Source organism: Anabrus simplex, chromosome 1 (genome assembly GCF_040414725.1).
Source record: "Anabrus simplex isolate iqAnaSimp1 chromosome 1, ASM4041472v1, whole genome shotgun sequence".
In the NCBI taxonomy this organism is placed as follows: Eukaryota; Metazoa; Arthropoda; class Insecta; order Orthoptera; family Tettigoniidae; genus Anabrus; species Anabrus simplex.
The window spans coordinates 744869378-744893975 of NC_090265.1; the positions used below are offsets into that span (position 1 = coordinate 744869378).

Sequence of the window (24598 nt, forward strand, 5' to 3'; positions counted from 1 at the left end):
TACGAAATGAGACGAAAAGTCATGACCATTTAAAATCTAGAATCCTCCGCTGACCAGATTCGAATACATGAGGGCGAAGAACGAATGGATAGATATGAAGTTAAAACAATCAGTGGATCCGACCCGCAATGCCCCACATTCCCAGAAACTAGCGTTAAATACTGTAATACCAAGTTATTACAGACCAAGGGATTGCATCTAAAGCATAATACTGAATCGATGATACTTGTAGTCGAAACGGGTCCAAAATCCAGGTCATCGGCCCCTCAAAATGATACTTGTCGCTAGGAAAATAGAAACATGCTATATGTCATGTTGCGGTACTAATTAAAAAGAGCGTAGACTTGCGGTATTCCACACATTATGGTACTACTCACAGGTAATGAAATTCGCACATGTAACACAGACCTATGGTGTTTCGCACACTGCGGCGCTATTTACAGGGAACGCAAACCTATGGCGTTCCTCACTTAAGTGGACTGACCACAGGGACCCGCACAATCCCGTGGTGTTCCTCACATAGTGGGTACTAAGTATTTGGTACCTAACAGAGTGGTACTACGCGCAAGTAAAAGCGAACCATGGTGTTCCCCGCGTGGTGGTACATATCACAAGTAGTTTCATGGTTCTAATAAAAATCATCCCTTGGTCGCCCCTTTTAATCGCCTCTTACGACAGGCAGGGGATACCGTAGGTGTATTCTTCGTCTGCGTCCCCCACCCACAGGGGGGTTGTGTGTTTGGTCCGCGAGATGTATTTTATTTCCCTCAAGTCCGCCGGCAAGCCGGTTAGGACCCCCCTATACGCCACCTGGGACGCGCCACGTGGGAGTATCACCTCTCCCCCTGCGACGCCAGCGTAGTAGGTTCGTGGCATTGTGATATCAGTAGTCAGATGGGCTAAAGATTGAGGTTCAGGTTATAAACGGTTGCGAAATTTCACGCATCTTCATGGATTAAAAATGAATGGTTTTAAGAAAACAAGTAAACATTCTAATTGCTGAAAAACACGCATGGGAGTACATTTGAGTTTGCAACTTGGTCGAATTTTTATATTGACATGGAGGTGAAAGTTCATGTGCTGAAAATGAAAAATTGTATTTTTTTATTAATCCTGGAAAGTGTATAACAAAGGTACCTCTGATTTGTTGATAAGATTGTGCCTAAGAACTGGCCTATTCGAAAGTGTTACACAACACCACCTGCCTCCGATACTGCTGGAGGAATCCAGGAACATGTTTTCTATCTTGTAATCCATAGAATTGCTTCAAAGACATGGTCTGTGTTAGTCCGAGTTATGAATTTGGAAAGCACTTAATCATATTTTGGGCTTGTGTCTGTTGCTTCGATGAAGGTTCTTAAATTGTTAATTGACTAATTTTTCAAGTTGTACAACATTCAAAGTAATTATGCCTTTAATTTGGCAAAGTAACCCACATTTGACAAGGGAGTGTGTTCAGCTGGTATCTGGAACTTGTATCATCTTATGAAGTTAACAACTTCTTTTCCACATTCCCTCATCCCATCCCAGTTCCCTGGAGGCATCTGTATGTGAACGTTGAAACATGGACAATGAAGGAACAGTGGTGAAACAGAACAAAGATGTGGGTGAGCCACAAGACCCCATTAAAACAGCACCAGCATTGCCTGCGTGACAGTCCTGGTGAGTTTAGACATAACCAGTGAATGTGTGCGTCAGGCTGACCATGTACCGAACTGTTACTACTAGAAAAGCAGGACTTTGTAGAATCAGAACTTGCACTAATAACCGAGCCAGCTGTCATTAGTTGAGCGGATAGGTTTTTCCGATTGCTGCAAGACTTCTAGTCAGGGAAAACCTAGTTCCTCACTTGTCTGAACTCCTGAAATGACAAATTTACTGACCCTACAGTTTGAAAACTACCTGACTCTTTCAGACTAAACTCAAAAGTTACCGATTTCGAGGTTGGTCAAATTCGAAAATAAATGAGCGTTTGTCCCATTAGTCCTTATTTCACGAAAATAGTTCCCTTCACATTTAACAGTTTTTATTTCTTTCGGCAGCGTTTCGTTTTTTTCTTTGTTCATCGTCCTAATCTGTTATCGTAACAGTAGCAACCGACAAGACGGGATGATATTATACGAGTCCACACGGACAAAGAAACTGACGAACTGCCCTTCGAACCCAAGTTAGGGACGCTCACAACTGCTGCTGTCCGGCTCCTTGGCTGGATACTGGGTCCCGGGTTCGATTCCCGGCAGGGTCTGGAATTTTAACCATCATTGGTTAATTCCTCTGGCACGGAGACTGGGTGTATGTGTCGGCTTCATCATAATTTCATCCTTATCACAACGCGCAGGTCGCCTACGGGTGTCAATTAGAAAAACAGGGACCTGGCAAGCCGAACTTCTCCTCGGACACTCCCGGCAGTAAAAGCCATATACCATTTCATTATTAACACTGCTGCAGACATTTTCTTGTTAAAAGGACGAATGGCACAAGCGGTCTCCCAATGTTTGAACGACATTGACGCGTCGGTTCTCTGTAGCTTCCCGACCTCTTCTCTCAGGTTTGCAAGGTCGACCCAGCACACCAGTAGGTCCACAGATTTACTAGTGACAGGTGTCTCGGGTTTCTCGTTCCCACCGTCCTTGGTCAACTCCTACTTGCAGTCTTCGTAGTCTTTTCCTATTGTTCATTTTTGTACCTCTTCCGATTACACTTATCTTCATTTATCAGATCTATGACTTCTTCAGTTGACAGAAAATCATCCGTAGATGGACTTCCAACCCAATATCCTTCGGAACCCACGACACTGAAGAATGTTTTAATTACACTAAGGTATCCCGGAATTAAACGCATTTTCGAATGAATTATGCGTAAACATGTAAGGTTAAAAATTGGTAATAATAATACTAATAATAATAATAATAATAATAATAATAATAATAATAATAATAATAATAATAATAATAATAATAATAATAATGGGTAAAGATTAAGAATGCCTTTGCTGGCAGAACCTAGTGTTTACAGTGCACTATATCTTCTGGTATAGGCTAGAGCAATTTTGTTACTTTCATAGATCTGTCTCTGTCTTATCCTTGGCTTTGACCATATGAAAGTGACTGAGGTATGAGCGACGCTAGTAATGCCAATCCTTATGCAGCCAGTCCCTGCTATGAATGGTGTGAAAATGTTGCTCATAGGGTCGGTTGGTGTATGCATTTCAGTGGGCTTGGCAGACTGATATGTAATAGCAACTCTGGCTCGGTGAGGAAAGCAACGGGAAACTACCTCACTCCTCATTTCCCTAGTAGGTTCGAATCCCACTATCGGCAGCCCTGAAAATGGTTTTCCGTGGTTTCCCATTTTCACACCAGGCAAATGCTGGGGCTGTACCTTAATTTAGGCCACGGCCGCTTCCTTTCCACTCCCAGGCCTTTCCTGTCCCATTGTCGCCATACGACCTATATGTATCGGTGCGACGTAAAGCAACTTGCAGAAAAAAAAATTATATGGAATAAAGTGGTTTCAGTCTGTCTCGAAACGTAAATATCCCATTTTCCCGTGATGTTGATTCAAAGAATGGAACAAGACCTTCTCTCGACTCTTATGCACTACACCTAAAATCGAAGTATGACGCACAGATGTAATCAAAGAGGGGAATGCGTGTTTTGACGGAGAGCGAAGGGACTCGGGGCCTTGAGAACAGGTATGCAGTGAAGAGGGTCGTGTTGCGATGGGGAGCCCTTGCTCAAAGCGAGCTTGGGACGAGGTGCAGTTAGCATGCGGTCGACCTCCTATTTCTGATCCAGGAAAAGACTGGACTTGCCTCGTGCTGTGTGGCAGATAAAACGGGATGTTTAAATGAACCCGCAGGCAGCTTAAATGACGTCTAAATAAAATAATGTTATTGTTTCTACGACCCACTATGTACTTTTACGGTGTTTGCAGACGCCGAGGTGCCGGAATTTTGTCCCGCAGGAGTTCTTTTACGTGCCAATAAATGTACCTACACGGGGCTGAAGAATTTGAGCACTTTCAAATAACACCAGACTGAGCAGGATCGAACCTGCCAACTTGGTCTCAGAAAGCCCAGCGACGTTTATTATTGTTGTTGTTGTTGTTATTATTGTTATTGTTATTTGTACCATATCACGTCTAATGAAGGAGGTTGGAAAATTTCCTGCGAGTTAGGGATGCCAAAGAGAGGAACACGGTCGTGGGAATTACCTTGAGGACTGAGGGCGGGCGGCAGTGTTCGTGACCTGAACTGCTCGGTGATTGTTGTTTTAACATTTATCACAAGTTGAAAGAGAAGCAATCTTTTAAACAATTAAGGTATAGGAAAAAGAATGAGTTATTTCATAACTTGTTTCCTTCCTTACTCCACTGCTTTGACAACATATTACGAAATAAGTGACAGATAATACTGGCTGATTTTAAAAGCAATTAAACATGGTCAGTACGAGGTGAAAGTGTCTGTCCTACACGTCTGTCACTATGAGCTGAAATTGTTTGGTTTACACTCCTAATGGTACCATTTTACTAGCGAAGGGGGCCCATTGTGGTTCACTTGAGATTCATTCTGATTTTAAACGGTTAAAAATGAACGAATTTAACAACAATAAATAAATAAATAAATAAATAAATAAATAAATAAATAAATACATAAATAAATAAATAAATAAATAAATAAATAAATAAATAAATAAATAAATAAATAAATAAATAAATAAATAAATAAATAATAGTAACAGTGTGTGAGGCGCAGCTAAGGATGAAATCTGACGTTGAGGACGAATGCTGGTTAAAATCTCCAAGCCGACCTAGCTGGGACTAGCACGCTAACCCACTATTGTTTATCATTTGCAATTGGAAGTCGGCCCCGTGGTTTAAAGACAGCATTCTTCTCTCTTACCTAGAGGTCCCGGGTTCAATTCCCAGATAGAATTTGTTCGAGGTCCACTCAATCTACGTGATCTGACGGTGAGACGTCTAGAAAATTAAGATTAGGGGCCAAAAGGATTCACATCGGGCTGGGCAGCGGTCACCTGGTAGGCCAAGGCCCATCAGGCACGAGCGTTAATGCGGACTTCGTCCCTAAAACCTCGGAGCTTCTGAACTATGTTGTCCACTCAGCCATGTTTCCCGCTCTACTAACTCATTCTACGGTTTTCGGACACGGCGAAGTACCGGAATTTTGTTCCGCTAGAGTTCTTTTACGTTGAGCACCTTCAAATGCCACCGGACTGATCGAGCCCTCGAACTTGAGCCCAGCCCAGCTATTGTGTAATGTTCAAAATCTGTTTTAACTTCTTTGACACAAGGAAAATATGAAATCGGAAGCGATGGTGAAAATTCATAATGCTAAGTACTCTAACCAGGTGCTAATTATAGTAATTCGAATACAGTTTTAAATTCCATATTGTAGAACATAGTCATTTCAATAAAATGTTAATGAAATAGAAACCGAATCTCAAAGTAACTCAATTTCTGAGACCGATGATTGGTCAGCATACTGGAGCCTGGGTGCACACAACCCAACCACCACTGAAAAATGTAGTGAATAAGGTTGGAGTCAGAAAGGGCATCCATTCGCAAAACTGGCAAGGCCAGGTGGGAAAAGAACCAGATCCGACATCTTTCGGAAATTGTATATATTACACGCCTGAGAGAAAAACATCTTCTTTCGTCCTATTAAAATAAAACACAGTTGTCTTTCACTGTAAAGTCTATGGATTTCTGCTTTCCAAAGTACTGAACTGGCGAGAAAATTCTCTATTTCCCCTCTACGAAATCTCTGTTCCATTTTATTGCACAATGAGAATTGTGTACGCGTCATGGGATTTGCTGATTCATGATAATAAACAATGCAGGTAGGAAGAATATTTGAGAGTTAGTCTATTTCTGGAGAATAATTACATGACTAACGCTAGCTGCAGTTCCTGCGAATCATATTCATGGTCACAACACGCGAGATTCCAGTTATCACAACAGTCTACAACCATGGCCACCCCTACTCTATGCTCATTCCGGGGCCTCTCAATCGGCCTCCCTGGCCGTACACTACTACGTATCGTATAGTACTCCCTCAGAAAAATTCTACTGTGGAAGGATAATTTTATGATTGAAATATAGATCCTTAAGGGAAATTAAAATGTAAAATGATCGAAAAAGCAAGACTAAACTTATTTGATAGTATTCTAATTAGTATTTTCAGCGAGGGAGTATGCCGGTTTTGACAGACAATGACCTACTTTGACCGCGGAGTATAGGAGGAATCAAGGGCAGGCCGGGGATTGGCGGAGGGATACATTGGCGGGTTTGCGCGCGCGAACTGCCTGGAGGGGAGGAGCTCGGAACAAGCTCTGCAGTGAGCCAGTGAAGTTACTCAGTCGCCCAAGTGCATTGCTAGCGAGCTACTGCAGTAGAAACGTGCTCCTTTGATGTGCGGGGAGTGGCTTTAATCATCAGTCTAATTTAGTCTTCTGTGGTTGCGATGTATTTCAGATTTGTTTACTATGTGTATTTGAGGTATATCTTTTCCTGTCGTTCTTGTGGACATTCAACTTGTCGCAGACGGAGCATATAAATCTATACGTGTGTCGTGTTACTTCGCCGGTAGTGCTTTAACTCCGACTGTTGGATTATTTTCACTAATATTGGTAAGTTATCTCTCTATGTTTCACTTTTGTAGTGTCTTAAGCCTTGTCATTGAGATTGCCTGTTACCTGTTACATATGCCGGGCCGGCTCAATTGACGTGGCATAACCATGCGCGTGGCAGCAGACATTCCAATGGCATATGCTGCGACTTTTAATGAATGAGATTGTTAATATACTTGGTTTTCTTTACAGAATTCTGTCAAGATGTTGGTCCGCTTTGGAGGGGACTGGTGTTTCGACGATGTGGAGGGGCACGGATCATTTTCTGAATTGCACTTGGGAACCGGTGTCTCTTTAGAATTTAATTCTTCATCAACGACTCCATTGCCCAGCGATGACATCTGGAAGAAATTCGATCTGCCCGATGTTCCTATGTCTGATTGGTGGAATTCTTCAGTACGAGGGGTAGATGATTACGATGAATTCGATACTATTATTGAGCAGTGTACTAGTGCCACGTCTTCTTTCTGGACCAATTTAGATCCACCTTGTTCAGGAAAGGAAGCGCGCGAAATACGGCACCATGACTGCATGTGGGCAGGACACTGCATCAATAAAGAGCATGACAGGACGTTACATCAGGGTGTGAACGGCAAGAACTCGTGTTTTGTGAAGCAGGAAGTGTCAACTACAAGGACCCCGACCGTTTGTAATAGGAACGTACGGACAGCCAAAACTAATAACAGTGTAAATTGCTCTAGTGCGTCATTGTTAATTAATAACAATTCTAGTGTTGTAAAAAGTAACAATAGTAGGAGTTTGCTTCTGTCATCTAGGACTAATGTGAATAGTTCAAGTTCGCATTCCACCATCGGCAATCGGTATGAGAGACAATCCCTAGAGTCTGACGGCGATTCTCCACGGCCCGAGACCCCACAGTCTCTCTCGGAGTCCGAGGAGGAGTACGACGATCATCCCCGCTTCAGACATTCCTTAGGAGTAGTAATACGCTCCTCTGTCGCCGTTTGCGATTCCTCACCTGCCGATTTCTTTCTCCCCCCGGCCTCGCCGGAAAAGAAACCAACAACTCCGGACGATGAGGATGATTGTACGAACTCTTCTATGGCAGTGTCTGTGTCGGAAGTGACGGGACAAGTGTGTAGACCGGTGGAGAAGCCGCAAGTCGTTATCAAGACAGAGAAAACGGACGCGTTCTTTAGTGATCATAGTTATCATCTTAGTAAAGGCAGTGTTAAAATGGAAAATCTCGGCGTGCAGACACCATCTGATTCTGGTGAGTTTTAACTTCCTCTACTTTTTATCTAATGTTTCCATTTCGATTTCTGCTACTTCGAACGGTATGCTCTTTTTTGTTTTATGCGGTAATTCGTTTTATTTGAAAGTCTTTCTTTTTTTTTTTACTACATTGACTAATTTTTTTACGAGGTACGCAGATAATCATTACTACCTATCATTTTTTCCGCTCTATTACTGCTGTCGCTGTAAAGTTTAATGTATAGCAACATTAAGTTAGTTGAATAACCGATATATTCGGAAAGTATTTTCAGTTGCAGACGTTTCTTTTTCTCAGCATGGTTGAAAAGATTGCGTGTATTTTTATACTCATGTTTTCACCGATAGGACACTGCTATTTTTGAGGTGTATCTGCTGACATGGAGTGGTATTTAAATAGCCCTTTCGATTTAAATCTCCCCTTTGTGGAATGACATGCGTTTATTTCGGTTTATATTACTACCCATGATGATCTGATTTATGGAACTTCGAATTGTGTCTTATATTTTAAGCTATCTTATTGACAGTGTGCAGTCATTTTAATAAGTGCCGGCCGGCTAGACGCCGGTCCACGCCCGGATCGTGTAGCGCAGACGCTTCTTGGGTGAGGAGGAGAGGAAAAAGCGCGGGAAATATTTCAAGGCCGGTTAACGCTCGATCAGGGGCCGTATCATAAACCTTGATTAACTCGATAATTGTTACAATAATGATAGAATTTGTCAGTATGAAATGACAGTTTCCTGCATTTTATAATTGCTGGGAGGAAATGCCGAGTCCAACAGGTAAATTATTGTGCAGTTTATGTGTTCATGATTTGTGCTGTCATATTTTCAATAGCTTTTTACGTATCAAAGACGTGAAAATGTTGGTGGACATACTGTCGATATCACATTGCGAAATAGACTGATTGGAGTTTTACTTCTGAAGTCTGGTCCTCTCTTTCAATGCTTGTAGTTCAAGAACTTTTTATGAAGCTGTTGCGTTTGCAATTTGAGGTAATATGACCATTCGCTTTTGAATTTCTCTTCTTTCTATAGCATTGACGGAAATTGTTACATAACCTCTTCGCTGGCGAGACTCAAGTGGTTCACGTTAATGGCGCGGCTCTCCGGCCTTTTAAAGTCTTCACCTATTGCTCGGAGGCAAGAAGTGATTTAAAAGGGTTTAAATGGCCCCTACTTAAAGGAATCGTCTGTCCGTACTATGTACTCTTATCAAGGTTCTGTCGATGTAGCCCGTCTGGTCCATTAATAGACATCCTCTCGTAAGAGTTCTTGGGCGTAACCAATATTATTCAAAAAGTCTTCTATTTGGTACGTATGTTTATATTTTCGGTTGTTAGTGAACACTGTACTTGCGAATCCGACACCTGGATGTGATTTTCGTGGATTGTCTCGTCGCTTAAGGGCGTTACTGTGATTTCTTGTACGACTCATGCTGGCTGTTTCCATTGTATGTGTTTGAAATCCAGCATATACAGTACTATGAATGCATGGTTTCTGTTAGGTACCGGTATGCACCATCATTTCGAATGCGTTCCGGTCTTCTCTTTAATATATTGATATATCGGATCTTCTCGTGTGTTAGCTCAGTGCTTTATGTAGTCAGGTGTTATAAAAATTTACATCAAATGACTTGATTTGTGTGAGTTTTCTTTTTTTTTTCCTGCCTCCAATGTCCACTCTAACTAAATAACCTTTTACAGCGAGTACGTGGCTTAGAAACAGTTGCCTGTATTTAATGTTCAATTAAGAATACATATTTTGGTTAAACGGATGAGATTAAGGTTGTTATCGCTCGTCCTTGACCCGAGATTACAGTGGTTCAAGGCTCTGGGAATGAACCACGTGTCACGCCGGATTTCCCTGTGCGTGGCGTCTGGGGCAATGGGTCAGCTGAGGGATGCGTCATGCGCTCGCCTTGCAGGGTCGGAGTATCGGAGTAGTCAATCAATGGGTTGATATGTCGCCCATGTTTATTTCATGAGATGTTCGTGTGCATTTTGATGGCTGCTAAGTGTTAATAATGGTTTTGTGATATTGTTATCACCGTAGGCATTTGGGCAGATTCCTACGCTGTAACGATCTCTTTAAACCTTAATTTCATTGCACGGATATTGTTATGATACAGTCTGGACTTGTTAAAATATTCGTTACCTTCGTGCTGACAGGATTGTGTTAACAGTCCTTGCTAATTGAAGGCGTTAAATTATTATACTTACAATCATAGTAGGCTACAGCGTAGAATATAACTATCTGCTGTGCTTTTTTGGGACTTATATAATTCGTGCTAAAATTGCCAAGATTATTTGTGTGTGTGTCTGCTGTTTTTGTATAATGTATGATGGCACCGATAGTTTTATAGTAGAACAACACTAAATTTTAGTCTTGACTGAAGGCCTCTTACATTGCAAGTTATTGTTCTGTCAGTAATAGCCGTTTAGATAACACTTTTATTGAGAAGCAATGAATACCACTGTCTTGAACTTAATATATAACTTTGGGCCCCTGATAATTTTGATTAGACGCCATTTAGGCTGCCTAAGTGTCAGTTTCACGTACCATTATTTATATGTCATAATTTATTTTAGACAAGATTTCTTTCATCTGGCTTAGGCCTATTTGCTGGTTGTGTAATTCTTATTTAGGTCGAGAACTACCCTGAACATCTTTGGGGTTGAACTTTTTTTTTTTCAGTTATTCTGTTGGTGAGAATTCTGAGATAAGGTTGAGAGATCCAGGGTGTTACGTGCCATCTGTATCTTGTCATAAACACAGTCTTACTAGTCATGCCGCACCTCTGTCGGATTTTTAACACCACAGGCACATACATGTGAAGCAGTAGCCGATGGTGGGGGTTATAGTTACAGAATGAAAGTGCTTGTGCAGTGCACGACACTGATACAAGTACATTATTTTTATATTCAGATTGCAATGCACTACAAAAATCTTAATATTAAAATACAATACAATCAAGGTCGACAGTTTTACAGCGAATGGTATGTTCAGTTTACAATCTAAAATTCAACTTTTGAGACTTCCTGGAAAATAGATTCAACAGATCTGTTGGTTCTACAATTATGCCTCTGAATGTTTACTGTTAGTTTCTGTTTTTCTTTTTGTAAAATTTCTATGGTGGGTCTAACTGCAAGTAGTCCCCCTTGGTTTCAGCCCTGATGTGAAGTGCTTCCAGAAGTTTGTTTACCGAGCTCGATAGCTGCAGTCGCTTAAGTGCAGCCAGTATCCAGTATTCGGGAGAGAGTGGGTTCGAACCCCACTGTCGGCAGCCCTGAAAATGGTTTTCCGTAGCTTCCCGTTTTCACACCAGGCAAATGCTGGGGCTGTACCCTAATTAAGGCCACGGGCGCTTCCTTCCCACCCTAGCTCTTTCCTATCCCATCGTCGCCATAAGACCTATCTGTGTCGGTGCGACGTAAAGCAGCTTGCAAAAAAAAAAGCTTGTTTTTCAATGGCCTCAGCTACCGTGCGCAATTATTTTGATTGGCGCCATCTGGCTTGCCTGCATGCCATTTTGGCGTTCTGTTAATCTTTTATAAGATGGCAGAATTGTTAATTAATTTTGTCCTAACCTCTATATTATTATTTCACGAGCCGTCGTCATACGAATTCGGACTACCTCTGCCGGGTTTGAGATTGTGAGTCGATCTTGCTACCGATCCACTATAAAAACTTATTCCAAAAGCAGTAAACGTCTAGAGTGTTGTATGAATTTGTGTCGACACTGAATGAGATCACACCCTTGAGCGCCGTAACATATGAATGGACGTAAACATTAGGAGGGAAGAGCAGTCACGTGACCTTGCGGCCTTGGCCTTGAAGCTAGCGCGGCGCGACCATTGACCGATACGGATTCGAACAAGTGTGCGAGTGCGTCGCCGTATTTGTTGATTTTATCTGCCTGCTGGAATGTGGGTATTGCTCAGTTCTTGATTTCTCTAAATTGGTACATTTTTTAATGAGAGATAGTTACCTCGACAAATTCGTGGGCACATGGATATTAAAAGGGCTCCCAGTTTTGGATCATGAACTGACAAGCACAGGTCCTCTAGCAGAGTCTGGCCTATCCAAGACCCCTGGTCACCTCTTATTCTCTTATGGGCCCCACGTATTAGCTTTTTCGACGTATAGTGTGTCTATCCCAAACGTTAAACATCATAATTATTGTAGGATCGTACACTTATGTTTCGTTGAATGCTGTTCTGTAGTGGTCTACGAGGAAATGTATTTAAGACGCTCGCGCTGTTCAGGCGTCACCTCCGGGCTGAATAGCGGCCAAGGCCCAACAGAACTTGAGCCATGGGTTTTCGTGTGTGTAAGATATTTTCTAACGTTTAGTTTTCCTGTGTGAGGCTAATTTTTACTGTATTGTGCAATTCGTGCTTTTTTTTTCCCTTATTGATTTCAGTATAAGGAAGGAGATAAGTGGACTGCCATGGAAGGCCTTAAAGATACAATTCTAGCATTAACATCAAGTCAAAATCGAATTAACGGACGAGTGTCGACGGTGATGCTAGAACAACCCGTACTGAAATGACTTCCAGTGCTACATTTTTGTTCATTAGTAATAATCAGGTACACAGTACTGAATAACAAGTACCTCGTACAGCCTTATCTATGGTGTAATCCACGTGAAGTCGGCAGATAAAATGCGATGCATGCAACATTGGTTGACATAGTGTACAATTCCTTCTTCGGTAGAACAATAATCGTAGTCTTGTGCAACGAATTAACTGCCCAGAAATGTTCACGGCTGGTTGGTCTGGTTGCCAGTGCGACAGGTGATTCACTCCGTACCACTGTAAGGGAGTAGCGAAAGATAGCGCACTGTGGGTCGCATTGGGACAGTCATCAGAGACTTCCGGGATGCAGTGACCAACATCTGTTCAAGCGTGTGCTCTTGGCTCATGTTGCTCTTGATATTGTTTTCTTACATTTTTACTTATTTTTTGTAATTTAGATTATTTACTTTACAGAAACCAATTTTGAATAAATATATTTACAAACTAGCAGAAAAAAACATGGTAACAGAATTATACCCGAAGAAGAAACAACTTAATTAAAATCGAATTACATTTCTTTTTTGAAATAACATGATAAGATAGTTTATAAATGTATTTATTCAAAATTCGTATCGGCAGACTGAAAAATACCCTAACCGAGATTGCTTTTTATTGCTCCAATCATAGTCTACACAGACCCGCATGGCCCCGAGAAGTCAGTCCTACTGGGATTGCTAGAAGCCGTAAGATGCTGCAGCTGTGTGGATGGCTAGTAGATCGATCCCTGCCTGGCGCCCTTCCATTTCTCGCGGTAGCTGCACTGGCCTTTACGATCCTATGAAGGGCGTGGCGTTTTCTTTTTTTATCCCCATCTTATTGTAGTTATATTCCGATGATTCTCAGTGAAAGTCTACCCCTGTTCATACGACATAAGGACATTTATTTTCCGGTGCGCTGACAAATTCGAAGAATCACTCCAAAGCCTCTGTATCACCTAATTCAAAGAGTGTTGGTAACGGTGTTTACAAATCGGTTGGGCTGTGATCTAGGAGTTGGTTTAATAGCGTCAGGACTTGTACTTTATCGGGATCTGTAAGGCAGCGATCTCAAGGAGACTTCCATTACTGCTATGGTACGATAGCAGGGAATAAGGGTTTCCCATGTGTGCTTCCGATCGTAGCTTTTGGTCAGTCTACCTCTTACTGGGAGACTCGGAGTTCGATTCTTGGGTAGGGTTTTGAGGTCCACTCAGCCTACGTGGTACCTGACTGTGTGAATAACGGCTGAGAGGATCGTTCGCGTGATAGGCAACGCAGTCAGTAGCAGAAACAAGACGTCATAATCATGTTCTCTTGTGTTGCCACCATACGAATTACCGAAATCAAAGACATAGCCTAGTCGCCCTCTGGAGTGTACCTTAATTTGATGCCTATCCTTTTATTAGTATTGTTTTATTGTCTGGACGAAATATTATGTCTGTCGTTCCCACCTTGGCCAAGGACTTCAGCAGCAGAAAACCGAATTGTTAAGTTTAATTCGGTCGAGTGACGTGAAAGTTCGATGCTGTTTTGACGGGAGTGCCACAGCTTCCGATTACCCAATCTGGAACACTAATCGGTATGTGCGGCCGGAACTTAAACATTTCCTTATTTCTACCTCTCCTGTGTATAGCAAATGATTGCCAGAAATTGTAGGTGTCCTTACATGCCTCGCACAGATTTCTGTTTCACGGGTGAATGCGGAGTAGAATTATGAAGTTCGAAGAAAATGAAAAAAGTCTCCCGAAATAAGTCATTAACGGAATATTTTTTTTTTTTTATATAGCTTGTGAAAGGAAGAATACATCGATGGTGTCCTCCTTGTAAAAGCATATTTATGTTTCCAGCTTCCACTTGTGCCAGATTCTCCTCATTCTGTCCTGATACGGCCAGTATGTTGACTGCACGTCTTATGCACCGCACAGTACTGTATATGGAGCAACTGGCAGCTTTTCTTTAAATTTGCAAGTTATCAGTTTGACACTTCCTCCATGCGCGAACGTGACTGCGTATCGGTTATTTTCTGCAGACCTCGGTCAATTTCCCGCTGTGCACAGCGCCACATGAGCAATATCGGTGTAAGAATGTTGACGCCGTATTCTATGAAACTGTTACTCGAGCTTTATAGTTTTACGGAAATGCAGTGAGGTTGCGTTATTCGTTGCGTCCCTCTTTGACTGTTTTCGGGGATGCCTAGGTGCTGGAAAATGTACCGACAGGAGACTGGCATATTTGAGCACATTCAGACACCACCGGACTGAGCCAGGATCGTCTGGTCCGTGTTGTGAAGGGTTATCCTCCTCTAGTAAGTGTGACGTGATGATGCCCAGTTGTAATTTTTCAAATAATAATTAACCACCACCATCACGCACTCTTGGTGTAGATGCTACGGTCACCGTGGTCATCTTCCACACTTATTTTTACCAACGTTTGTCCCTCAGCTACAGGGACGTAAAGTTAGGGCCTGCTATGCAGGCGTTTAAGGGCCCCGCAGACTCCTGGCAAAACAAAACAATATATCCTAGCGTAATGTAATGGTTTGGGCAGTCTAAACAGTTTCTTTTACAATTTGTACGTAGAGGAATTGCCATCTAGCAGCAGTTCCACAACACTGGACACGCTTCTCACAAAAAACCAGCACCAAATTATTTAAAGATAATTACACCAATGAAACTTGATTACGAAAATATTGTATTTTAGTTAGAAAATACTTTCTTGATATTTGGTGTATCTGAGATCGTATTATGCACAAATTTTGCTCAGCAAAAAGATAATTTTATTGGACAACAATGTATAATAGGTGTTCTCTTTGCGCGATGCCTTATCAGTTGAGCTGTTTGATATTTTTCAAACTTGATTTGAACAGTTTTTGATGTAATTTTGTTTGTATATTTTTCTGCGTTGTAATCTAATAAATTATTATAAATGAGACTAAAGAAGATACTGTAAAATGTACGAAAAACTAAGTGGCGTATGGTTCAGCAGCTTAGCCGTTAACCCCCGGAGGCAGCCAAATAAAACATATTAAAATGATTTGTTATTAACCCGGCACCGGGCGCGTAGCGAGGGAATCCCTCATTCCTTGATTTTGTCAAATCTAAGTGCCCAGTGGTGCTGCACACGTGTCTATCCTTCTAGGTGTTCCCAGTTCATTATATTTTGCATCAGTATGCAACTGTTGCATGTCGTTGAAGGTTCGTTATTTTAGTTTGCGGTACATTGTTGTAATCCGTGCAGTTCATTGAGACTTTTCCTCACCATGCGCCTTGTTACGTTAGTATTTCTGGCATTCTTGAATACCGTAAATATATTGACTATATGTGAATATGTTGAGCTATGGGTGACGAAACTACGGGGTCGGGTTTGAGGCAAGATGAATCAGTAAAAAATGAAATGTCGTATGGCTTTTAGTGCCGGGATATCCCAGGACGGGTTCGGCTCGCCAGGTGCAGGTCTTTCTATTTGACACCCGTAGGCGACCTGCGCGTCGTGATGAGGATGAAATGATGATGAAGACAACACACACACCCAGCCCCCGTGGCACTGGAATTAACCAATTAAGGTTAAAATCCCCGACCCGGCCGGGAATCGAACCCGGGACCCTCTGAACCGAAGGCCAGTACGCTGACCGTTCAGCCAACGAGTCGGACGATGAATCAGTAGTGGCGGGTTTTTTTATGACCGGATGTCTTTCCTGACGTTAACCTCATCAGAGGAGTTAATGGGATAAAATGAATGACGTTATATATGATAGTAGGAAGGGAGAGGGTGAAACCCGGTGCCGGCACATAGCCTACTCCTGTCGAATAGCACCAAGGGATCCTCTCAAGGCTTAACGTCTCCATCCGACGGACGAATCACCATCAACAGCGTCATATGCCCTCTCTCATATGAACACTGTGGAGAGGTTTGCCATTTAACCCAGGCTTTTGGCACGCAATCTAGTTATTATCAATTGTATACTACCACCTCCCCTACCCTGCCGGCCAGCGTTTCCACCAACGGGGCTCGAATCGGCAAACCAAGCTGTCGGACAGTTTAGACTTCGTCTTAACAATCATGGCCACCGGGTGGGCATATATAATTTGACAATATATTACATTACACTTTATTTGAGGGGGCAGACATTTGTTACGCCCCTGCTCGGCTAGTTTGAAGACTTGCCTGACGCATGGCTATGAACGTGGACCAGACGTAGTATGCTGGAGCGCGGTCGAGCATTCCTTTGGAGGTCGTTGCTCTCTCAGCCGGTCTGTTGGCCACCCCTCAGACCCTCCCTTAAACTATCGATTTTGTCTGCTGGCCCGTTTCTGCCGCATTGGGATGGGACCTGAGGGGAGTCAAGGTCCACAACTCGAGCCTCTGCTGTGGCAGCCACGCCCAGAACATACCATGTCATGGAAGCTGAATGGATGGGGAACACTTATACTTTATCCAAGTTGCAGGGCAGCAATTGCTTTACAAATGAACACGATTCACACCTAGTGGGTCAAGGGGACTCATACCCGCGTAACTGATGAGCACTTGTTTTCCACGACACCAAAAACGAGTGAACAAGTCTTGTATTATGTTGATTGAGGAACTATCTGAGAGTCTCAGTTTAAGTTGTTAGTTATTTACTCCCAGGAATATTCAGGCTATACCATCTGTAAGGTGGTATTGTTTCTTGTCATAAAAGTAGGCCTTTTAATCCGTGGTATTCTCTTCGGGGATCCTCATATTTTAAATATTTGTTGAGACGTTAATTCTGGAGGTATTGTGAACATTGTTTGTATGTCTACTTCGACATATGAATCAATGATATAGATGTTGACTATCATAGGGAACCTGAAATGTTTGTCCCGAATGAGTACATTTATAATACCAATATAGTTGGTCCGTTACAGGACATTTTCCAGCTAACTCATTTCTGGTTGCCAGCGTTTTGCCTCAGTGTGCTAAGTTGGGCTCACCAATTGGTAAATAGCACACCTACCAAGATGCATGGCTGGTGCATACTGTGGAGACCAATTGATATTGTATGAACCAATTTCATGCACAGTTTTGATTTAACTTCATAGTTCTGTGGACATTTAAGTGTTTTCAGGGAAGTTGGTAGTGCTTTATTAGGACCACTCTCAGTGTTCTTTTCAAAGTTTCAATTTATAACCATTTTTAATATCTGGTGCGCTAGTGAATGTCAGCACGTGCCAGGTTGTAGAAGTTGAACCAATACTTGCTGTGTAAATTGTTATGTTTTCCAAGGAAAACACTTCACGTATGTGTGTAATGTTGGCAAATTAAATGAATAATTTTCACATAAATTGCTCCAATTATGTTTTAAGAAGTTGTTATTCCCTCTCCTGTGAGTTATTTAAAATGATGTACTTTCGTTATTCTTTTGTGTCATGATTGGAAAACTTGTTCAGTAAACGCTAACCAGCACAGTACTTCACCAGTCCCCAAAATGCATTGTTAAAAAAGAACATCCAGCTACAGCTGCCAAGTCCTATTGTTATGCTCCAGGTTCCTGTCATTTCTTGTTATGTTTTGTGAACTTATAATGCATATAGTTTTCTTCTTTTTTTCCAGGAGAAATGTTCTACGTTGCTCATTTCACTTTTTGCCTTGAAAACTAAAACATTGTGTCCCTCCTGTTTACAGAGGAGGAGATCGATGTGGTTTCTGTGGGCGAGAAGCAGACGGGAGGGCGGGGTGGTGTCAATGGAAGCACCACTCTGCCGACCAATCCTAGTGCTAGCGACCGCCAGCAGCTCCAGCTGACGGTAGCCTCCGCCATCTCGGCGGCTAGCAGGCAACACCAGCCGAACAGCATCCCTGTGCGCATCTCCATCGGGGACAGAACCGTCAGTGTTCGGACAGTACCGGCAGACAGTTTGTTCGACACGGACAAAAAACGTAAATCTGTGTCCAGCAGAGGGCCTAGCAAAGGTGTGAAGCGTACAAAATACCAATACCACCACAGGTTACAGCACCACAAATCGGGCAGGCGAGGAGGCTCCCGGGGCACGTCGGACTCGGAACCCGATTCGTGCGAAAAGAGGAGCTTGCACAACGACATGGAGAGGCAGCGGCGGATAGACCTCCGCAATCTGGTGGAGGGACTGAGAGTGTTGGTACCTGAGGTGGAAGACAAGAAGCGCGCAGCTAAAGTGGTCATCCTCAAGGAAGCGGCCACTTATTGTCATAAACTGAGAGAGCAGAACAAGGCGTTGACATCTCAAGTGTCCGACCTCCAGAAGGAGCAGGAAAGATTACGTGCTCGGGTCTCTCATCTCAGGAGACAAGTGGCCGCCCAGCGTTAACCCACCTCTATAATCGTTAGTGCAGTTACACACTTACTCTCGCTGGGGAAGCATTTGAAACTCCTGATTCCCAGACCTTCACACTTTTCAAGGGGTGGAGCTCTTTGTACATAACTTTCTGTTCAATGTCCACCTGGCTTTGCTTGTCAATAAAATTGTACATTTTTGAATGCATTCTAACTGGTGAGGGTTTGGGATCCAACAGGATAGTCCGTAAGGTTAGTTGTGAGCGTTTCCTCCACGTTTTCAAATGTTTTCCAGAAAAGGGAATTGTTTGTGCAGCGATTTTCCATTTCCAAGCAATTGAGTGTACGTTATTAATTCTAGTTGCCGAGTCCCTAATGAACCGCCGATTGCTTGTCGTAGCATCAGCCGTAACTGTGTATTATATTTGCAATCTCTTACACCTGTGATTTCTCAAGTAAAATGTATTTGTAACGTTATTACACTTGTGCTTTATTTTCCTCCAAAAAGACAATCTATGCTCTGTGTGTAAAGCTAGGTGCCAAAGTTCATTTGCTCACATGGTACGGGAGAATGTACCTCCACTTCTTTTTCCCTTCTCTTATTTAAAAGTGCCTCATAGCAGACAAGAGGGCGAGGATCGGGTTGGCCGCATTCTTTGTCTAAATCGGTCGAGACGTGTTAACTGCCGTCTTGTTTAACAATGCAAACTGAGAATGTGGCCATTTTGTATGTTCATCGTCAACAACAGCACATCCAAGTGTCAGGGTTGTGTACATAGCCTTACAGCTTTATATAAATATATCATAGTGTTTGTTATAAAATCATATTAACATAAGCAGTAGTTAGAATATATATAGATTGTATTTATGTTACCGGTAGATTTTTTTAAAGTGTAAAGTTTATTATGTATCATATACAATATATTTTTTTCTCAGTTTTATAAGAATGTGTTTGGTTTTCATTGCACCGTGTTATTTGAGGGATAGGTGATAACTGTTTTGTGGCACAGACATGCCTCGCTTAGGAGCAACGGTCCTTTAACTAGTTCTTTCGATGTCATTACAGTTAAGTTTTTCACTCATAGTTTTGTATATCTTGTTTGAAAAATTCAGCATTTACTCGGACAAAATGTTGAGAAATTTGAGGAGTGTATCCCCAGTCTTTTTTTATGGCCATCATCTGTATGATTTGTTTGCTTTGAACAGAATTGGTTGTGATAGACATGGGTTTGTGCAGCAAAACGAGCCCATTAGGTGGCTGAATGACAGTGCTTTCCAAGACGACCTTCCTCCAATCCTATCACAATGAAATTGAGTGTGCCTTGTATTTGAAACTACAGAAACATTTAAACATTTTTTGATAGCTAGATTTTGAAAATTATTTTCTAGGTTTTTAATATTTTGAAGTGATTTCTTTTTATGTGATATCAGTAGTCAGATGGGCTGAAAGATTGAGGTTCAGGTTATAAACAGTTGCAAAATTTCATGCAACTTCATGGATGAAAAATATATGGTTTTAAGAAAACAAGTAAACTTTCTAATTTCTGAAAAACACGCGTGGGAGTACATTTGAGTTTGTAACTTGGTTGAATTTTGATATTGACATGGAGGTGAAAGTTCATGTGCTGAAAATGAAAAGTTGTACTTTTTTTATTAGTCCTGGAAGGTGTATAACAAATGTTCCTCTGATTTATTGATAAGATTGTGCCTAAGCACTGACCTATTCAAAACTGCTACACAACACCACCTGGCTTCAATAATGCTGGAGGAATCCAGGAACATGTTTTCTATCTTGAAATCCATAGAATTTCTTCAGAAGGATTTCTGTGTTAGTCCGAGTTATGAATTTGGAAAGCACCTAGTCATATTTTGGCGTTGTGTCTGTTGCTTCGATGGAAGTTATAAATTGTTAATTGACTATTTTTCAAGTTGTAGAGCATTAAAAGTAATTATGCCTTTAATTTGGCAAAATAACCCACATTTGACAAGGGAGTGTGTTCAGCTGCCAAGTTAGATCAGCTGCTATCTGGAACTTGTATCATCGTATGAAGTGAACAACTTCTTTTCCACATTCCCTCATCCCATCCCAGTTCCCTGGAGGCATCTGTAGGTGAGCATTGGAACACAGACAATGAAGGATCAGTGGTGAAACAGAACAAAGATGTGGGTGAGCCACAAGACCCCATTAAAACAGCACCAGCATTGCCTGCGTGACAGTCCTGGTGAGTTTAGACATAACCATTGAATGTAGCAATGGTTATACAATGCAAACAACAGACTGACCATGTTCCGAACTGTTACTACCAACACCAAACCGGACAGCTGGGCTGGACAAGTCCTTGGCGCCTGACATTTTCAAATCGTAACTGTTAAATTCCAGTCTGAGGAAAACCATTATTTTTGGAATTTATTTCTACTCTGAAAATACAAGATAAAAAGATAAAGATAAAAATAAAAGATTAATTTGCTGATAATTCAAAAATCTCTACGGTAAAATTTGTTCGTAAAATGTTGTTTCTGTCATCTCTCTAGCATATTTAAAAGCAGAGATTATAAGGTTTAGAAGCGGTTATTAGCATCAGTTATGCTTGAACACTGAATTTAATCCATATGAGCGTTCGATATATCTCGTGACCGCTCATAACCATTACATCAACGAGTTAAACCTTCAGTTTTCCCTGGTCATGGCACCAGATTTTCTCCGTTATGTTCTTTGTGCACTGCACTACTGCTCGGGGCTTAGTACATTTGAGTCCATTAAATGAAGTACCTTGAGCAGTGAATGGGATTCAAGAGTGAGAGATCATACTAGTTAATATAAGAGGTAAGCAAACCATTTATATGTCTGGCACCTAGAATTGTTTGATTTGTCCAGCCCTTAAGAGATATAAATTTAATTGTGAATGATCCGTATTGAACTGTGATTACAATTAAAATTACAAGTACAATAGTTCCACCTTTTCAATTTAAATTCTTACTTTACAGAAGAAACATTTATTAGGTACTAGTTTCGACCCAATATCAGGGTCATCGTCAGCCAAGAGCACGAGTTGTATAATGTATCAAATAGTTCACAGAAATCACTATAAAGATGAAGAAGAAATAGTCACAATTGTGGTAAAAGTTTCAGATAATGCATAAATCAATGCACTTAGCTGTCATTGAAGAAAGAACTCAAGATGATCAAATTGGATGTCGAAGATCAGGCTGATCATATTAAATTGATCCTTCTACGGCAACTAAATTCATTAATTTATGCATTTTATCCATAATTTGAAATTTATCACCATTGTGACCTTCCCATCATATCAGTTATGCAATACTTCCAACACATCTTAGCGCAAGCTATCAGAACTCCATAATGAAAGAATTGCAAGTCTCAAGATTCTTCGACATCCAGATTGATCATCTTGAGTTCTTCCTTCAATGACAGCTACTAAGTGCATTAATTTATGCATTATCTGAAACTTTTATCACATTTGTGACTATTTCTTCTTCATCTTTATAGTGATTTCTATGAACTATTTGATACATTATACAACTCATGCTTTTGGCTGATGATGACCCTGATAACAGGTCGAAACTAGTACCTAATAAATGTTTCTTCTGTAAAGTAACACACATTACTTGAATTTGTATTGAAAAGGTGGAACTATTGTACTTTTAATTTTAATTGTCCAGCCCTGCCATACAGTGTTACTGTCCCATCAGTTATTTTCAGTGTCTATGTTTCAGTTGGACACTTGTAAATGACAGAAAATTGCAATATAAGGGCTTGAAATGGATATAATATGCAGATGATCTGCCTAAGCTTTTATTGGAGGTTAGGAAGAGTACAAGTTGGATTGTGTTGGATCCCTAATACATAACAGTTGTCTCCGTTGACCCATTTTAGATCCCTTCCTCATTCTTCTCGCTTACATATTTTGTTATGATGGCCTTTGCTAGTTTGAGTGTTTAAATTTCTTTTTCCCTCTCTAATACCCTGCCACAGTTGTTCTCTTCTGATGTTTAAATTGGAAGGCGTGTTTGCAGAATCAAATGAGAAGGACTAATTTCCGTTGTTGATCTACACTGCGTATAAGTGTTTGACTGAAATGTGCCTTGACAATTTTGTACATTCTTGCATTGTTGGTTATCATTGTAGATGTTTCTATTTCTCATAATCTTGTTAAATCTGTGTGTTGCTGGAGAATTTTTGTTACTGTTTCATTAACAAGGCTTTTTGACATGGCACATTTTCTGTGTCTAATGAGTATTATGTATTTGTCTGACTGAGTCAGGGCACATTTCTTTATTTAGATTAATTGGCAATCAAATACATCGATCATTTTATTGTGTTCAATGAATATTATCTAAATCAGTGATCATTTTCTTTGCAATTAAAATTCTTATGTAAATTGTGTTCAGACAGTTCTAGTTTTCTCTTGGTTGTAGTTCCTTTTGTGTTGACAGAATATATCTCATTATTAATCACAACCAAGATAGCTCGTTTATATTGTTTACCCTTACCCTTTGTTAATCCTGAACTTTTAATGTGTTGGTTCTGTATTGCACCAGAAAAAACCGGGCGAGTTGGCCGTGCGGTCAAGGGCGCGCAGCTGTGAGCTTGCATCTGGGAGGTAGTGGGTTCGAACCCCACTGTCGGCAGCCCTGAAGATGGTTTTCCGCGGTTTCCTATTTTCACACCAGGCAAATGCTGGGGCTGTACCGTAATTAAGGCCAAGGCCACTTCCTTCCCACTCCTAGTCCTTTCCTATCCCATCGTCGCTATAAGACCTATCTATGTCGGTGCGATATAAAGCAAATAGAAAAAAGCACCAGAGAAGAGATTCTAAAATTTTACAAACCAGCAGTTTTAATGAACGAATATTAACAGTTATTGATGTCATTTAACAATATTTATTGATCATCAGGTAAGGTCTACTAGATAAATAAATATATGTAGTGTTTTTTTTTTAATGAAGAATTTGGCCAATTATAGATTATTGGAACTTCTTCATACGTCTGACATGAACCTCGTAAGTTGAATTTGTAAAATCGAAAACGGAAATGATCTGTCACTGAAATGTTAATTGTACATGGCATGTTCAGTGTCCATGGTGGCAAGGTTTGAAGATCAATGACAATTTTAAACAATTTTGATGTTATTACACCAGTAGCGTTCTTGATTATCAGGTAAGGAATTTAATTTGTTCTGCTGAAATGAATTATTTTATGAACTGACAGCCGAGAGATGAGTTTCTTAAAGACAAAGCTTAGTGTGATCCTAATATCCATTCTTAATGTACTTTTAAAATAAGTTGTTCATAGTTACATTAATGTATTATTTTCTCTATAGTCTTTCAGGTGAATTGTTTCTTTGAACTGATTCACTTTCCCTGTTGAAAACAGTTTAAGAAAGTTCGTAATTTCCTGATCAAATCAATGTAATTTTGTTCTATTGTTGTAGGACCCCTAAAAGGCAGGTGATATGGTAACGGCACTGTACACTCAGTATGAAGAGCAGAAATTATGCCATTTACGTGAACGTTGATTCCCAACGATCCAATTTTACGCGTGATTTAGATTTCAAAATCACATCTACAGTATTGTTTTAGCGAGAAGTCGGACTTCATATCCTGCTCCTGTTTTCACTTTGCTCGTGTTGAGTTCAGATACCACCAGAACACATGTAATTGAAGCGTGAGAGTTCAGAAGTCGGGTTCTTCTGAATCTGGGACATTCTCAACCTATCACCGGTGAAGTTTAGAATCTTGTCGCCATCTTTGAGCGAAGTTGTCTTATCTGCAGCAACCATAGCACGACAATTGGATCAAACGGCGACAATGTGTGATGATGAGTGTGGAGGTCGTGCTCTCAACTGCGGTGGAGGCTGGCCTGTGCC

The 24598-nt window shown here is 41.1% G+C and overlaps 1 protein-coding gene across 1 annotated transcript; it reads left to right on the forward strand.

Moving 5' to 3' along the window:
- Nucleotides 1–6394: 6394 nt before the first annotated feature.
- Nucleotides 6395–23187, forward strand: LOC136857478 (myc proto-oncogene protein). The gene is made up of 3 exons (XM_067136152.2): nucleotides 6395–6650; nucleotides 6843–7884; nucleotides 18084–23187. The coding sequence occupies exons 2-3, from the start codon at nucleotides 6855–6857 to the stop codon at nucleotides 18743–18745; spliced, it is 1692 nt and encodes a 563-aa protein (XP_066992253.2). The 5' UTR covers nucleotides 6395–6650; nucleotides 6843–6854; the 3' UTR covers nucleotides 18746–23187.
- The last annotated feature ends 1411 nt before the right edge of the window (nucleotides 23188–24598 follow it).

Bases quoted from the DNA above. Each gene is read 5' to 3' on its own strand.
- LOC136857478 (XM_067136152.2), top strand. From the start codon at position 6,855: ATGTTGGTCCGCTTTGGAGGGGACTGGTGTTTCGACGATGTGGAGGGG. The intron at 7,885-18,083 runs GTGAGTTTTAAC...TCCTGTTTACAG, and splicing joins GCAGACACCATCTGATTCTG to AGGAGGAGATCGATGTGGTT.